The sequence below is a fragment of the Cicer arietinum genome, chromosome 4 (genome assembly GCF_000331145.2).
Source record: "Cicer arietinum cultivar CDC Frontier isolate Library 1 chromosome 4, Cicar.CDCFrontier_v2.0, whole genome shotgun sequence".
Lineage (NCBI taxonomy): Eukaryota > Viridiplantae > Streptophyta > Magnoliopsida > Fabales > Fabaceae > Cicer > Cicer arietinum.
In genome coordinates this window covers 55,167,281-55,186,193 of record NC_021163.2, presented here as the reverse complement: position 1 = coordinate 55,186,193, position 18,913 = coordinate 55,167,281, and the positions used below count along the sequence as shown (strand labels likewise).

Below are 18,913 nucleotides of genomic sequence, written 5' to 3'. Positions count from 1 at the left end.
TAAATCGGGAAAAAAAAAAGACAAAGGACTAAAACGTTACCTGAATTAAGTTAAAGGACCACAGATGTAATTTAGCCATTGAAAAAATATATGGACTGCTTCGTCGTTTCAGTTTAAAAATCATTTTTTCAATTTTTTATTTACTGGTTGACATTGAATTTTAGTAGACTAATTATGATGTTTTTCCTTGTTTTGACCTACCAATTTGCCTAAAAATCAATTTATTTAATTATTTATTTTTAATTGTGTTTTGTTAAGACTGATCAACCTGCTAGACGAAGGTGAAAATTTCAACTCACCAATGTAATTAATTCACTTGCCCGCCCTAAATTAAACGGGTTAGTGGTGGAGGCAGACGAAAACAGGGCAGGTTGGTTCGCTATAATGCCTCATAGGACCTTGGTGGGTTTATGTGAAGCTTGTGTTTTGTTGAGTTGTGTGGGTTGCATATTAAGCGAAGGATATTGTGGGCTTCATCTATTAACTTAGTGTGTATTAATTTGATTCAGGAATACATTATGAGAATGACCAATTCGTCAATGATAGTTTTGTTTTTACGGATAAAATTTCATTTCATTCTCAATAAAAATTGCAATACAAGGAGAAACATATTCATAAAAATGAGGACTAAGTTTAGACATGGCTACTCGTGCAAGGGAATGAGTCTCCATGATTTGAAAATTCTATAGTAGTTTGTCAGGGTAGGGTACAAAAATATATGTTAAATATGAAAATCTCAACAAAATAGAATCTATAGTGACTTTTGCAATACTAGGCAACACAATTTGAAAACAAAATCAATCACTTTTTATTGAAACACAATTACGATCAAACAAAATCACAATAAAATTTGCTTATATAATTGGGAGTATATAAAACTCCTTCAAAACTCTAACGACATTCGACTATACTTTTTACAAATATAATTTAATGTCTCTACTCGTTTTTCCAGGCGAGATAGTGATTCTATTGATGTTAGTTTAAAAAAATTAGTATATCTCAAAACTCAACTTATCTCAAAGCGTCACCAATTAGATAACTGTCACATTCGTAAAAATAAATGCAGTCGTTAAATTATATTTTCGAATAGCCGTTAAATTATATTTTTAAAGAGTATTATCAATTGTCATTAAAGTTTCATAATTCTTTTACACATTGATCCATAGTGGTAGACCATTTATCAAGTTGTTCCACTGTAGAATTTCCATATAAGTCTATTCATATATGATGTATATTCTTAGTCGGGTATGAACTTAGATCTCTTAAAACATCTGCATGATACAATAGCCGTGTGACCTACTAGATCTATCGGGTTCCTACTATTGCTATATCATGCAACTGCTATGAGAATTCGTACACCCACAAATAACTCAATATAAATATAAATGAGAAGTAATTCTTTTAATAATGAGTAACTCATTTGTAAAATATCAGTGTCTCAAATGAATGATTTTGTTGATTTTCAAAGTAATTTTATTTACTTTTTTCAATTGTATTAAGTAATTAATACTACATGCATCACTCTTAATTCACTATCTTCCACTATACATTAGTAGTAATGTTGAATACACCATTAATTAATAAAGATGATTTAGTTTATTACCTCTTTCAGTTATGCTTTTTCATACGAGACAGAGACATTGCATATTATGTACTACTAATCGTCAAAAAATCTATTATAATATATTGAAATAGACTCTCAAATACTATTGTGACATATTGTTTATTGTGTCATTTAATTCAAACATTGTCACCTCACCAAAAATTTCACGTGACACATCTAAAAGGTATTCATTTATCCTCTATATTTCATTCTCTTTATTATTCCAAAATCAACATCATCACAAAAACCACGTTGAAGAATGACTCACTATCATAAAAAATGTTAAACAAAGTCCAACCATCTCTAAAAATATTTCCTCTAACATTAAAATATATCATCACATCATTTTGTTCTTGTGAGTTCATATTTACCTATATATAAAAGTATCAACATTATGATTTTCATAATATCATCATCATTATCATCAATGCAAAATATAATATCAATACATCACATAACATAAATGACATAAGAAAATAATTATTATTATCCATCAATTTTTTTTTGAAACATCAATCAAAGTTTATTATTAGTAACTATATAAAAAAAATATAAAACTCAAGCATCAAAGATGATAGAGAAAAGGGTAAATATGAATAAAGAAAGCAATCAGAAATCCTCTGAATCAAAGTTTACTTTTTCAACTTTTCAATATGAACACAATTAGAAAACAATCATAACTTTAATCAAGTTGTAAAATAAAATAAATCATAAAACAGAAAGAAACCATCGGGACAAATATGAAAAGGAGATCAATCCAACATCAACAACATTAAAATCAAACGAGCCCGATATGTTTAAAAAACTTGATTATTGTATCATATCAGATTGATGCATCAAACTGTTGAGACAAAATCTCTCTCAATTGGTTTTAATGATAACAAAATTATTTAAAAGATTATGATTGTGGTTAATGACTAATATGTGCTTTTGAGTGAATTTATATTAGAAAATAGGTTACTCATCATTAAGATAAAAAGGAGAAAAATCTGACTCAATCCATCAAGTCTTCAAAACTGGAGGATAAACATACAAGAGAATGAACCCTTAAGATGATGAACTTTCAAAGATGCAAGATATTCAACATCATTAAAACAATGATTTCTTGTCATAAAGAGAAGATAAATCAAGTGCCAAAGAATGAAAGAAAAAGAAATTTATATGAAGAGGTCAAAGGCCAAAGTTTATATGACAGAGGATGGACCGTAAGAGGATGGGTCTATAGTTCACTTCATCCTCACATGTTGAAAATGACCCAACACATCAACGTACAAAAATTTTGTAGCTAACAAGACAAAAATATAGTCTTATGTGTCTTGAAGAATGAAAAAGGAAAAAGACAACTCATGTTCAAGTTTCTAGGAGGATTGGACCTCCTGTACGAGGATGGACTGAATTAGTCCAAAGGACAACTGAATGTCATTTCTATAATTATGATTAATGACCTTGGACTTTTTGATTAAGTCCCCAACGGTCATAAAGTGTTTTGACACATGGATAAAGAATTACAAATTCTCTATAAAAAAAAGAAGGGAGCTCTTCATCATCAAATACACAACAACATTGCATAAAAAGAGCAAATTCTAAAAGCTATCAAGAGCAATTTTCATCCTCTCTTTATACTTTCTATAGTCTTACACTATATCTTTGAAATATCCTTTAGAAAATTTTAAGTAAAGAGAAACATCATACTCATATCACTTTGTAATTTTCAAGTGAGTTATACTTAAAAATAGTTGAAACTTGTAAGAAACAAAGTTGTAAGCTTGGTGAGGCTAAAGAATATACAAAGTATAACTAACCTCTGTGAGAGGTTAATATGTTTGATCCTTAGTAAAAAAACTCACAAGTGTGTGAGGACTTGACGTAGCCTTCATTGGGTGAACCAGTATAAAGTTGTGTGTGTCATCTTCTATACTTTCTCTTTTATTTATTCAGCTCATATTTAAAGTCTTAAATTTCTATCATCTGATTCTCCTCCTCTCAAAGAGGATAGTGATTTAAAACACTTGAGAAAATTTTAAAATAGCAATATCCCTATTCAACCCCCTCCCCTTTTAGTGATATTTTAGCTACAACAATTGGCATCAGAGCAATATTCTCTAGAAAATTACATCTAACCGTGTTAGAGAAAAAGATCAAAAGAAAAAAAATGTCAAAAGCTAAGTATATCCCTAAAGGAGGATCATCCAGCAGACCTCCTTATTTTGATGGCACAAATTACTATCATTGGAAAGGTAAGATGAGATTGTTTCTCATATCACAAGATAACAACATGTGGTCTGTGGTTGAAAACGGGGATCACGTTATCAGAATCAACAACACATATGCAACCTCCGACGAAAAACCTCAAGCACAGTGGATGACTGATGAAAATGCTAAGGTACTCATAAACTCTAAAACTCATTTATTTATAACGTGTGCTTTGAGAAGGGAAGGATATGATAGATTTGAAGAATGCAGAAACCCTAAGGAACTATGAGATACTCTGAAGATCCATCATGAAAGATCAAGTCACGTAAATTAAGCTAGGATTGACATAGGAGTAAGAGAATTCGAACTGTTCGAAATGAAGGAGGAAGAAACGATTGATGAAATGTTCTCAAGGCTAACAATCATATTAAATAGCTTAAGGTCTCTTGGAAAGGAATACTCTGTTCAAGAGAGGATAAGAATTTTTTTAAGGAGTTTACCAAAAGAATGAAGACCAATGGTGACTGCCATCACAAAAGCAAGAAACTTGGCTAACATGAAATTAGAGGATCTGGTTGGAACTCTAAGAGCTCATGAACCATTGTTGCTGGCAGATAAACCAAGCAAAAAGGGAAAAATGATTGCTCTAAAATCAAGCCAAATAGAAAGTCCATCCTCCAAGAGGACTGAGGATGTCACAAAAAAGGAAACTCAAAGTATTCTCTACTTGAGGAAGAGGATGAACTCGCTTTGATTTTTAGAAGAATTCAGAGGATGATAAATCGTAGAGGACAAGACAAAATATCTCAAAAAGAAAAAACTGAAAAAAGTCAGATAACTTGTTTTGGATGCAATAAACTAGGACACTACAAAACTGAGTGTCCTCTAAACAAAAGGAACTCAAGAAGATTTCCATACAAAAACAAATCCATGATGATTACTTGGGATGACAGTGACGGGTCATCCTCTGAGCATGAAAAGGAAGAAGAGGTTAACCTCTATCTCATGGAAAAATCAGATAGTGAAAGGTAACCATCACAAAACTATGTCCTACTTGTGAAATATTAGAAATAGAATTTGACAACCTTTTGAATGACTCAAACACTTAAGCTCATAAATGTGGTTTTCTTAAAAATCAATCTTTATGAAATAAAGAAACTCAATAAGGAACTTCAAGCTAAGAATGAGAAGTATGAAAAAATCATTCTAGACTTGCAGCTATCTCATAAAAAGTTGTCTGAGCAACAAACAATTTTAAACAAAAAGAATGTCAAAATTCATCCTCCAGAAGAGGATACAAAAAATAAAATCTTAAAAATAAAAGTTGAAGAACTAAAAAATGACATTACCAACTTTTTTAAATCCACTGAAACATTCCAAAAGATAATGAGATCTTAATCTGGAATCTTTGACAAAGCAGATATTGGATTTAAAAGTTCTCAAAAACAAAAAGTTATATAAAAATCTTTTTCCTACCTAAAAAACAAGAGGATAGGCCAAAATGCACCTTTTGCAAAAAACATGACCATACTTTCAAAAACTATCATGCTAAGAAAAAAGCTGACAACATAAAGATGGGATGTTCATTATGTGGTAAACATGGACATCATGACTCTATTTGTTATCATAAAAGGAAAATCCTTACAAGAGGAAAAACTAACCAACAAGGACCCAATTCTATATGGGTACCTAAGTTACTTTTAAACTCTAACACAGGTACATCCTCTGACCAACAAAAGAAAGCCATGGTTCTTGGACAGTGGCTGCTCAAGGCATATGACAGGGGATAAACATTGCTTTATTTCTTTGGAAATAAATGATGGAGGATCAATCACTTTTGGAAACAATGATAAAACTCAAATAAAAGGAACATGTATTATTGGTAACAATAATTCTGCCAAAATTGAAAATGTTCAGTATGTAGATGGTTTAAAACATAACTTGCTAAGTATTAGTCAACTATGTGATAGTGGATTTGGTTATTTTTAAACCTACTATATGCGAGGTCAAACATTCATCCTCAGGAAGAGTTTTCTTCTCGGATATTAGGAAAAATAATTTATATAAGTTATATCTGGATGATTTACCTACTGAATCTTGTTTTGTATCTATTGAAAAAGATAAATGGATATGGCACAAAAGAGCTGGTCATACAAGCTTGAACACTATTTCTAAATTATCAAAATTAGAATTAGTTAAAAGTCTTCCAAAACTTAATTTTGAGAAAGACAAAGTATGTGAAGCTTGTGCCAAAAATTAGAATCAGTTTTTACTAATTGGTATTTTGTAACATATTCTAGCTATTTGCACGTTTTTCTCAAAACCTTGATTCTTGTTAGTTAGAATATTATTTTTTCAGGTGCATATTTGATCTCATCGACGACATAAAAGTATAGTGACTCCGAAAGATAAAAAGATTGTGCATCTTCAGCTTTATAGTAGTGTTATTATCATGTCTTCGGGAGATTTAGAACTATTTACTATTTAATAGATAAAAGAATAATGTTTAATATTTAGATTCAAATATATTTTATGTTGTCAAAATGTTTAAAAATACTACCTATATGAAGTATCTACATCTATTTTGCTTCTACTCAGGTTGTATGGAAGTCTCATACTCAACACATTGAAATTTAGATTTGCAATTTATTTGAAAAATAAAAATGACAAAATCATATACATATTTTTCTAACAATATTTTGACAATAAATTTAGATTTGTTCTTCCACTTTTTCTAATAATATTTTTCTATTAAGGTAGCAACTAGAGTTAAATTAAAATGTTAGTTGCAACCATTTTTACTATGATTAAAACATTCATTTTGTCTTGTCATTTTTAATTCTACTTTTCACTTGTATTCTCCGTTTTGTGTCCTAATCTGAATGTACCAACTTAGATCACTTCTTGCTCAATCATTTTAAAGTTATAATTACACGACAATAGGAGTAAAAAAAGAGTTCGACTAATATGATTTTACGGTAGATAATTACATATATTAATATTTATTAAAATATTTTTAATATTTTTAATACTAAATATAATTTATGGGTTTTGTTTGTAGTATGGTCTTGACTATGAGTTTTTTTGAAAAATTATTATTTTTAGTTTTATGCATTCTAACCACACATTTGAGAGAGTGATTTATTTTTTAGCTGAACATTTGAGAGAGTGGTGAATGCTTAAAAATTAGTATTTTTTTAAAATAATGTAATAATTAGAAAGATGTAAATTTTAACCGATTATTTGGTTCATCATATAGACCATGGTTAATATGCTATTAACTTTATATTTATTACTACATTTTAATGCTTCAATATTTGTTATATAATATTTTTTTATTTCTATTTTCTCATAATATTTAATGAGTGAATTATGTGATATAAGACATTAAATTATAAATCGGTTGATCATATCTTTAAATATTTTTTAACAATCTTAAATCTTATTCATTCATTAAAATTAACTAAAATTTAAATATAATAATTCAATGGATAAAATTTAATATATGAATTAGTTGCAATTACGTTCTCTAAAATATTCTACGTATTTTCAAATATGTGTTTATAAATTTATATATAATAATTACTCAAATAAACTTACTTGAAAAAAATACTCTACTAACAAAGTTAATAAATTATATTATTTTTAAAATTTAGACTTTTATTCACAGTAATATTAATATATTAAAATCTATATATTTCACAAGAACCATTTTTCAGTTTAAATTGAATTCACAAGTTTTAATTGCTTGCCGGGATCCATGGATGTGGACTATTTTTCCCTTCGATATTGTCATGAATCATTGTACTCTTATGAAATAAACTAAAATAAAAGTATAAAATAATAAAATATAAAAGAATTAAGATAAGATAATAAGAAAGAAGAATATTAAATTTTTTTTAAAAGAGAGAATAATATAATATTGCATGATACTTTTCAAAATTTTTATTTTACTATACAATATGAGTCCACAAAACTTATAAGTCATAAGAATACAAACCATCACATTAACACTAAAAAAGTAAATGTAATTAGTGAAGTCATTTAGGAATGGGTAATGGATGTTTTAAATCATACAAATAATGTGGAAGATTAGGAGAAATGAACATCCACGTATCTACAATTATAAATATAAATATAAATATCCATAACATATACTAGTTTATATCTAAGGATGATTATGAATAGAAGATTTTACTTCATACTCTAAATTTATACTTTATTTCCATATTTTAATAAAAATTTAATTTTATTCTTTTTCTTTGTTTAAAAAAAAAACTCAAACTTTATGTTTTTTAGTACGTGTTTGTGTTTCAAAAAAATTGAAAAAAAATACGAAACTTAAATGTTGAACTTTTTAGAAATATTTGTGTTTTGGAAAACTTTTTTCAAATTTTCTAGAATATATTTGTATTCCGAAAAACTTTCTTTAAGTTTTTCGGTATATAGAGTTCAAATTTTTTAAAACACATTTGTGGCCTATAAAAATTGAATTTTTTTTTTGAATACACAAAGTTCGATTTTCTAAAACACATTTATGCAACATAAATTTTGAAGAAAAAAATTCAGTACACAAAGTTCAAATTTTCTAAAACACATTTGTGTAATGAAAAACTTGAAAAAAAAAAATTCGGTACACAAAATTCGAATTTCTAAAACATATTGTACCCGAATTTTTTATTTATTTTCTGAAACAAGTGTTTCGAAAAACTTTTTTAAAATTTTCCGTAAATCAAGTTGAATTTAGTGAGGTACAATTTTTTTTTTTTAAATAAAAAAGATAAAATAGATAGTTTGCATAAAATATGGAGCTAGGAATATAAATGCGGAATATAGGATATAATTTCCTGATCAATATCATTTATCTTTGAATATTTAATAGTTATAGTGTAAACACCATATTAAATAATATTGAGTTCAAACGTGAGTCGTTAAATCTTACGTCGATTAAAAATATGATAAATATTAAAATAAAAAAAATGACTCATATATTTATTATTTTAAAATTTTAAATAAAAATATAATATTAAAGTTCTTTTTATAATCCTAGAGCATTTAATTTGTCAGCTTCTCACTCATTTTCTTTGTAACAAGTAATATCTTAGTCTTATTCTGACTTGGATCCGTGTATGATGGAGAAACTTTACATAATTTCTTTTGGCAATATGTCAATATGCGAGAAGGGGCAGAGCTTATAGGGATAGGTAATGGACCCTACAATGTGATAGATATTAATACATATATATTGATATTATTATTTTTTGTTTTACAAAATGAATGGATATTACTATACATACATAATGTAATACTTTTTTATAAACAATGTGATGTATGAATAAATTTTTGTGAGTCAGGTAAAAAAAATTAATTTGCATGCATACACACGATCATACCACGTTTTTAGGTTAATTTCTAAATATATCAACAAATACTATTTTACATGTTTTAATTAAATGTTTTATCAATTTTTAATTAATCTCAAACTAAAAATAATATTAATTATTATTTTGTCAAAAGTATATCAAAATATTATTATTGAAAAAATAAAGATGTAAAATAAAGTAATAGAAAATTAATAATATTATAAGAAAAAGACAATAATTTTATAAAAAATGATAAAAAAAAAATTCATTAGTTTTATTTGAATGTTAAAAGTGATAAAACGACGGACATAACTTTAGTTTATATAGAAAACGATACATACAACTTCTTTTTAAGTATCTTGGTCTTCTGATCAGAAGAAATCTAAGAAGATCTTCATTCTAGTTACCATTGGTTGAAAGCGTTAGAAATAGATTCTCCAATTGGAAATATTTTAATTTGTTTATGGAAGATCGATTGGTTCTTCTCAAAGTTGTCTTATCCACTCTACCAATTTACCTTATATCATTCTTCAAGGCTCCAACAAACATCTTCTCTCACCTAAAATCCTTGTTTAAAACATTTTTATGGGGGGTAATGAGGAGTCTCGTAAAATAAATTCGATAAAATGAGATAAAGTGTGTTTAGATATAAATTGTGGGAGTTTAAGGATAGATAAATTAATTTGGCTTTACTAGGTAAATCATATTAGAGGTTGCGGATAGATAAATTAAGTTATGGTTTAAGGTGTTATCAACTATATGGTTTTGAGAATGGTGAGATATTATGTGGGCTAGCAGTTGTTCATTGTGGTGGAAAGACATTTAGTCAATCCTAAAACGGGAGTGTGCCGATTTGGAAAATTGGTTTAAAATTAATTTGTTTAGATCAATTTTGAATGGTGAAAATATGTTGTTTTAGAGGGATCTATGGTTTGTTGGGAGCCTTTGTGTGAGGGGTTTAGTAGGTTATTTGAAGTAGTACTCAATAAAAATGTTTCGGTAGCATAAATGGCTAGGTTGGGGTGAGATTTTGGTGTCAGAGGAGACATATTTTTACGTGGGAGGAGGATATTTTAGTAGCTTGTTGTTTGTTGTTAGCTAATGATTCAATTCAAAGAAACATGGTTGACAGGTGGATCTGGGAGCTTGAAAAAGATTATCAGTAACAGATAAAAGAGTATATCGGTCTTTGTCACATTATGTGGAAGAAAGTAATGCAACTCTTATTGACGATATTTGAAACAAGAAAGTCCCGCTGAAAGTTTCTATATTTTCTTGAAGATTCTTGTTAAACAAGTTACCAACAAAAGATAATTTGGCAAGGCGTAGTGTTCTTAACGTCGATTCTTTAGCTTGTGCTAGTGGATGCGGTAAAGATGAAAATTCAAATCATGTATTTTTTTAGTGTGCATTTTTTGGAGGTGTTTGGAATTCAATTTTAAGTGGTTAAAAGTTAAATCTTTATATTTTTGGTATGATCTAAATCTATGGTGGCCAAATTCTTTACATTGCTTTCAATTTTCATCCCCCATTTTGAAGTAGTCTCAATATGTAATTGGTTGGTACATGACTGTAAGAGTGTGCAGGTCAATTTGATCATATTAATAAATTGAATTGTATTGTACAAAAAGAATACAAACCAATTAAATGATTTATGAATTAAAATACATGTAAAACAAATCAGTTAACCAAACTTAATTAAAAATTAATTTAAAACTTTTTAAACTAAAACTTCATCTATAACATTAATAAAGACAATACACACATTTAATGTAGCTTATTTTTCTTCCAGATCTACCTTTAGCAGTTACAAAAAATTTCATATATTAATTTCCTTCTATAATAAAACTTATGCTACACCAATTAAGTTTTTGTAATCCAATTATTACTTCTATTTGTCTAATTGTTTTTACCAGTTTTTAACAAAATTTTCACACTATTTCAATTTAGCGTAATAAAAAAGTTGACAATCAGACATAAAAGTACTCGTCTAAACGCTAATAAGAATAAAAGAAATCCAATGAATTTATAAAAAAAAACGTTACTAAACCCTAGCTCTGAACCATAGTCCCAAATCTCTCTCGCTTATTTTTATTGAACCTTAATTCCAAATATCTCTCTCTTATTTTCACTGAACCCTAATTCCAACTCTCTCTCTTCCTCTCTCTTTCTCTCTATCTCTATATCTCACTATCTCTATATCCCTCTCTCCTAGAATAAGAATAAGAAGTAATAAGAATACTTCTTTATTCTTGCCAGAATTTTTAAAATTCCTTAGTGCATAGTAGTAGCTTATCTTGGTAGCATTTGCTATTGATCTTGTGATGGGAATGTACATGTATAATTTATTTTGACTTATTTGTTTTAATGGCGTAATGGTGTGTAGGTGTACTACTAATTAACATAGGCGTGTTTGTTTGTGTTTATAACTGAGCAAAATAAGTTTGTCATATTGTATAATTTTTTGTGTAATTTATGCAAATGTTAATGTTGTTTAGTGCACTTCTTGTGCATTGTTTATTGCTATTTTAATCCAATTTGTGTTTTTAAAAAATTATATCATATAACTATCCATATGTACATAGTTGTAGCTCTTTTACAGAAGCGTATCATTATGTACCTATTATTTGTACACAACACTTCACAGGTACACGTTTTTGAATTATGTATCTATAATTCCTAAATCCTAAGGCATATTTGAAGCTTTAATTTATCCTATAAGAATAGAATATTAACTATTATGAAGCTTTAATGTAGGGACCTCTATTTTAACAATTTTTTAAAATTTTACTGAAAATTTGATTTTAAAATCAATTTCTCTAAAAATCATTAAAAAACTGATTTTAAAAATTCACTAAAAAAACTAATTCAAAATCAATTTTAATTAAAAATTGATTCAAAATTAATTTAAAATATTAAATTAATTTATATTTATAAACTAGTTTTAAATTAGTTTGGAATTAAATTAAAAATAATTCAAAAAATAACTAATATTTATGAAAATGATTTTTAAAAATTAAATTAAATTATTAATATAGTTTAAGTCACTTTAATTTTTGTACCACAAACATGTATTTATTTATTTATATGTTATTGAGTGTAATTTTTTGTTGTATTTTGTGAAATCATAATTAGTTGGTGAATTGTATCTTTGTTTAATTTCTCTATCATTGTTTATCTTGCATTTGGATAATGTGTTCTTTTTTATAAAGAAAGCATAACTGTAACCATATAATGAAACTTGTACTATAGGATAAGATAAGATGTGACAGATATATAGATTACGTACGTGCGATTTTGCTAATTAAAAAAAAAACAAAGGGTTTCAGAAAAAAATTAAACAAAAGGAAAAGGAATGAACATAATTTGTTATTGCTTTCTCTGTCTTTTCCTTCGCATTACGATATTCTACGGATGAAAGATGATGTATTACGTACAATCAGTAAAACAAATCCGTACGATATACATCAAAGCACTGACAACACAACAATAAAAACCTGAACAAAAAATGATCAACCGTTCGATTACAATTTAACGATTCTGATTTATCTCTCCCCAATTATCAACAACTCCGTTTTCGAATTTTTCTTTTCGCACCTTTCTGTTAAGTTCATTCATTGCATTCGTAAAACGACGTCGTTTCTTTGAAGAAGAAGAAGCCATGCCTGCGTCGTTGCAGAAAATGGCGCACTCGAGTTCGAAGAGTGATTCTGCTGCTGCTCAGTTCCCGGCCGGTTTAAGAGTTCTCGTCGTTGATGATGACGTCACTACCTTGAAGATTATCGAGCGAATGTCACTTCGCTGCCATTACCGCGGTTAGTTTTTGTTGAATTGTTCGAATATATTCGTTGAATTAGTACTGGTGAATTCGCGTGTTAAAAGGAACTCATGTTAAGCTTAGAAGTAATTTGAAGCAAAAAGTGATTTTCAAATTACTTCAAAGTACTGGTGAAAATCACATTGTGCTTGAGTAATTTGAAGTAAACTATTAAAAGGAACTCATGTTAGGCTTAGAATTTTCATTCTATCATCGACGCATTTATGAAAATGATGACTTGAAGAAGAAGGTGAAACAAACTTTAGAGCCTGTTTGTTATTTTTATTTTATTTTTATAAAATAATTACTTTATTTAAAACAAAATGTGTTTTGGGAGTTTTCGTTGTTTGTTAGGACATGAAAATAATTTAAAAACTATATTTCATTTAAGAAGCTGTTTTGAGTAACTTATTATAAAAATTATTTTGTAAGTCATTTTTTTTATTTAAAAAGTGATTTTCATTAGAGTTGGCAAACACAAAACTACTTTTTTTTAAAAAAAAAAAAACTCTAACAAATAATCTTTAAATTATTGAATGCTAACATCACTTTTCTTATAATCAGTAACAAACTGACTTTATAAGATGAAGTATTATTTATGAAGTTGAAACCTTGATTGAAGTAATAAAAGAAATGATAAATCATCAACATGGTCTCTAAACTTTAACTATCACTCTCTCCAATTTGATCCTACACCACAGAATTGTACTAAATAATTCCTAAACTATTATTAATCTATCAATTTAGTCACTTAGTTTTTATTAAAAGTATAAGAGAGGATGATAATGAAGGGACTAAATGGATGGATTAATAATAGTTAAGAGACTACTTATTATATTTTTATAGTTTATGGACCAAATTAGAGAGAATAGTGGTTTAGGGACGAAATTGATGGTCTATTCTAAAAGAAAACATTGGCATTAAGTCATTAAGTACTAATAGGAAAGAAGAATAAACTATGTTGACAGGAGGAGTACATATAAAGCCGATAAGTGAAGTTTAACATGAAGCTCACGTGAATGAATGTGAAAGTTTCAATGAAAGTGTTGATATGCAAAGTGAAAAAGGTTATTTCGAGCAGCATTAAAACCTCTATAGTTATATTAACTAAGATTATTCTCTCGTTTTATTAAAACCTCTATTTGAGAGGGAGTGTTGATTATAGTCATATTAACTAAGATTATTCTCTCGATTTATTGCCGTTGATATAGTTTTCTTAATTTCCTATTTTCTTTCTCAGAGATTCTCTCATGTATAGATATTTGTACAACCTCATTGTGCAATGCAAGTCATTCGTTTTAAATTATTCAACTAGGATGGAGCTTGGTTATTGTTTTGTTAATTTAATTTAATGGCATTAAATTTGCAATTGACTTCCATAGATATGGTAGATCTCATCTAGTTCATATACGATTGGCTGGCTGCTGATTTGTAAGTCCTGTTAATTCAAATAATATAATATCTTCTTAATTTGTAATATATTTTTATTTGGCAGTCACTACATGTTCTGAGGCTACAGTCGCTTTGAACATTCTGCGGGAGCGGAAAGGCTGTTTTGATGTTGTGCTGAGTGATGTTCATATGCCAGACATGGATGGCTATAAACTCCTCGAACATGTTGGGTTGGAAATGGACCTTCCTGTTATTAGTAAGCGCAGCTTCTCCTGTTCCTAGAATTTTTTTAGTGGATTTGTAATCTTTAATATTGTAAATTGGTTATGTTCTGCATGCTGCAGTGATGTCTGTTGATGATAGGACGAGTACTGTCATGAAGGGAATTAGACACGGAGCTTGTGATTATTTTATTAAGCCCGTACGAGAGGAAGAACTAAGGAATATATGGCAGCATGTTGCTAGGAAATTTTTGAATGAAAGTAAGGAACATGATAATTCTGGCTACATAGAAGATAATGATCGCAATAAACAGGGGAATGATGATAATGATAACACTTCTTCTGTTGCCGGTGCAACAAAAGGAATAATTAAAGAACCAAAAAAGAGGAGCAATATAAAAGATGAAGAAGATGTAGAATTGGAGAATGATGATCCATCTACTTCTAAGAAGCCTCGTGTGGTATGGTCAGTAGAACTGCATCAACAATTTGTCAGTGCTGTGAATCAACTAGGGCTTGACAGTATGAATTTCTAACATTTTTTCTTTCCTTAATTTTTCTTTTGCGTTCAATGACTAGTCTTCGTTGGATTGTAATAAGCATAAAGCGTTTGAAGCATTTATTACTTATCAGTCGTTTCTTATCCATGTGTTTCAGAGGCTGTGCCAAAGAGAATACTTGAATTGATGAATGTCCCTGGTTTGACGAGAGAAAATGTTGCAAGCCATTTGCAGGTTTTAGTCCAAATTGTGAATTCATTGTTTACAATCTTCCCTTAGAACCATTTTCATTTTTAGTTACAATAGTTGAACATGCAACTGACCTAATCAGTTACCATAAGTTTATGCTATTAGTCATTTTTCTTTGTCGATTTTCATATTACATTCTGTGCTATATTTCATATGTTCGCATAATTTTAGCCTTCAGATTACCTTTCTTTTATTAAATGCTATCTGAACGATTTTCTGCTGCTGCCTTGATGTGAATTGGATATGTTGTCATGATTTTTTTGTGGCAACTGTTGAATTTTCTTGGTATAAATGAATGAACTACATACACTTGGGACTGATTTGACTAATAGAAATCAAATCCGTATGTTATTAGACTAGTTTCTGTATCTTTTTACATCCTATCGTTTATGCTACCACCTTAGCTACTCTTATAAAAAGTCCTTGTCAAAAAAATTAGTGATTGTCTTCATTCTGTGCAACGTGGACTTACTGTGTCTTGTCACTGCTTGACAGTCTATTTGTATGATTAATCTTTCGTAACATTGATGGGTCAGCAAGAGTGGATGTATCTATGAACGTTTTGTATGTCACAAAGTGGCATCTACAAACTCAAAATTGTAATGAAATAAAAGGCAACGAATATTGATGGAAATGAAGAAGCTTAATTTTATCTTTTGGTATTCTCATTTTGGGAGAAGACATTAAAGTTAATGCTGATGTGGTTTCTTGGTGCTGTTATTATGGCTATCAAATATTAGGAAGGAACATTATGTTTGAAATAGATTAATGTTGAGATGAGAATCTTTATTGGGTCATGCGGAAGGAAAGCCTGAATATCATTACAGAAAGTTATACAATTGTTGATTTTACTCGAAGTTGTCCTATATAATTTAAATGTGCTGCAAATCTACGAGAAAAACTAATGCCTGGAAAAAAATGAGGCTAGTGATGTATGAGAAAGATTAGGTAGATCAAGAATGACAATGACATGGACCTAAGTGATGGAAAGAACTTGTCTGTTTTCTTATTAAAAATAATTATATGTAATTAGTTAATAAAATTAAAAGGACAAAGTTATGTGGTATGAATATAGTCTATTATTCAGTGATATATGTCATTATATGTAAGTTTTTGAATGGGTGAAGATATTATCGGCTCAAAATTAAGTTTTTGATAAATTTTGCATACTGAGGCACTAGATTGTTGATGAATGAACTTATGTTTTGTTGTGTTTAACTGTAGCTAACATTACCATTGTGAATTGCAATTTTGATTGGCAGAAATTTAGACTTTATTTGAAGCGATTAAGTGGAGTGGCACAGCAACAGAATGGGATGCTAAACACAGTTCCTGGGACTATAGAATCCAAGCTGGCTGCTACTGGAAGATATGACATACAGACATTGGCTGCTTCTGGCCATGTTTCCCCTGAAACACTTGCAGCTCTTCATGCTGAGTTCTTAGGTCGCCCAGTAACTAACATAATGTCTACAATTGATCATACTGCACTAATGCAGGCATCTGTACAAGGGCCAAAACATTCTCGTGCCGATGATCATGCTGTAGCATATGGTCAGCCTCTTGTAAAATGTGCTTCCAACATTGTCGGTAATTTCCCTCAACCCATATTAACTGTAGATGATACATCGTCCAGATATGGAGCATGGCCGCCAACTAATACACTCGGTTCAGTCTCAAGTGGAAGAAGGTTAGGCGTTCAGAATAATAACATGCATATTGATATATTGCAGCACCAACAAAAGCACCAGCATCAGCAAAAACAACAGCAGTCGCTGATACATGATCAAAATCGATCAATCAATGTTCAACCATCTTGCCTGGTGGTTGCTGCTCAATCTTCTGACACTTTCCAGGCAGTAAATAGTGTTACTTCAGTCATTAAAGATAGCAGTTTTGGCAGAAATGCCATCAATGGTTATAGTCATTCATCACAAAAATTGAATAATTCATCGAGTACGTCACAATATCCTGGTGGAGACACCAAAGCTACCTCCATTTCTCCTCAAGCATCCTGTTTTTCAGTAGGCTCCAGCAACAGTAATATTCAGCAGATTCAAAATTCAACTTCAACATTTGGTGCTATGAGACCATTGCCTAGCCTTCTACCCGTGACTTTTAGACAAGTTCCAAATGATATTAACTCCAGCGATTCACTTGATCAAGTATGTCTTAGGAATCTTGGATTTGTCGGAAAAGGTACCTGCATACCAAGTTTTGAAAATAAAATTGAATCATCTGCAAGTGATTTTAGTCAAATGAAAGTATTCATGGCTAGCAATGGTAACACAGTGAAGGAGGAGCCAAATTTGATCAGATATCCAAATGTGAGCCACCTAGTCCTACAGAATTATCCGTCTCATGATCATTCAAGTGCATTCACTTAATTGGTAACTTCAACAATTTCTTCGAACACTGTGTTTTATTTAAGATGATGAATATCTGTTATACTCCCTTTAGATTCACTTAATAGTTATGTGCATTTAATTTTCTTGATTTCAGGTAAAAAAGAAATATATTTACTAACTTATCCCTAATTATAATGATCATCTTCTCACTACATCAATGAAATAATTTAAGGGTGTTTTCTACATTTAATAGCATTAAATGTGGATAGATTAGTTGAGATTTGCTTATATTTGAGTCCAACAAATATAAGAATTTTTTTGCTTATAATTGAGTATAGAGGGAGTACTGTTTAGTCAGTGAGTGGAACACTTTACATTAGTTGGGCATAACTGAAGTAGAATGATGGCTATATTTTTGTCTAATAATTTCTTGAATAAAAATGAAGGGGCTATTTAACTACTTTCTCAACCATTAACTTATTTTGCCGCATATGTTGTCTACACATGGTTTAAACTTCTAGACCAACCTTCCTATCAAATACTACCTCTGGTCTTATATATAAGAGAAAATTGAGTCAACAAAAGTTGAGGTATCCGGTTCAAATTTTGAACCAAATACATCAATTTTAGTTGAAGTAACTTTCTCTTCTATATAGGACCAGAGGTAGTAGTTACTTATATGAAAATGCTTGGAAATGGTTGGATATTAAAATGCATGCGTGTATACTGTCTATGGTATTTTCTAAACATGGAAAATAGAAGACACACCACCACACAATTTGATCTTTTCACTATAACTTGTAACAAACGTTTTTAATTTCCAAAATATGCTAAATTAAATAGTAACTTGTGTTATAGACAAAAAAAAATAGTTACTCGTTTTTTCTTGGAAAAGGTTACTACTTATTACGAGTTAAAGATATTGCAGCAATATTTTGTTTTTATATTAGTTGTGAAGTATGTCTGAATCTTGTTTGTATCAGGTTGAAATGGAGAGGAGAAGACCTTACCTCTAAAGGTACATATTGTTTCTTCTTCAATTATTTAGAAAAACAGTTGTTATAGCTGGTGTCTGCACTATTGCTAGCTGCATTTTAGATCCCAATGATAACTCTGTATAAAGGTTTGTATATATGAATGGTAGTTTAGCCCTCAATAGCTGCATGTGTAACTTGGAATGCTTTCTAATTATTAAACTAGTTTGTAGGGATATAAAGTTTTATCAGA

The 18,913-nt window shown here is 29.4% G+C and overlaps 1 protein-coding gene across 3 annotated transcripts in view; it reads left to right on the top strand.

The window, feature by feature from the left end:
• The first annotated feature begins 12,471 nt into the window (after positions 1-12,471).
• The window catches only part of LOC101510474 (two-component response regulator ORR21), a 12,293-nt gene continuing 5,851 nt past the window's right edge, over positions 12,472-18,913 (top strand). For 2 of the 3 annotated variants that reach the window (XR_012162777.1, XM_004498185.4), the window contains exons 1-6: positions 12,472-12,974; positions 14,472-14,624; positions 14,713-15,111; positions 15,247-15,323; positions 16,601-17,728; positions 18,670-18,704. Coding sequence is in view for 2 of the 3 variants with exons in the window: in XM_004498185.4 (XP_004498242.1) it covers positions 12,821-12,974; positions 14,472-14,624; positions 14,713-15,111; positions 15,247-15,323; positions 16,601-17,725 (1,908 nt within the window). In the remaining variant the exon portion in view is untranslated. Of the gene's footprint in view, positions 12,975-14,471; positions 14,625-14,712; positions 15,112-15,246; positions 15,324-16,600; positions 17,729-18,669 lie in introns of all 3 variants that reach the window. The other variant, XM_004498184.4, reaches the window with a different exon arrangement.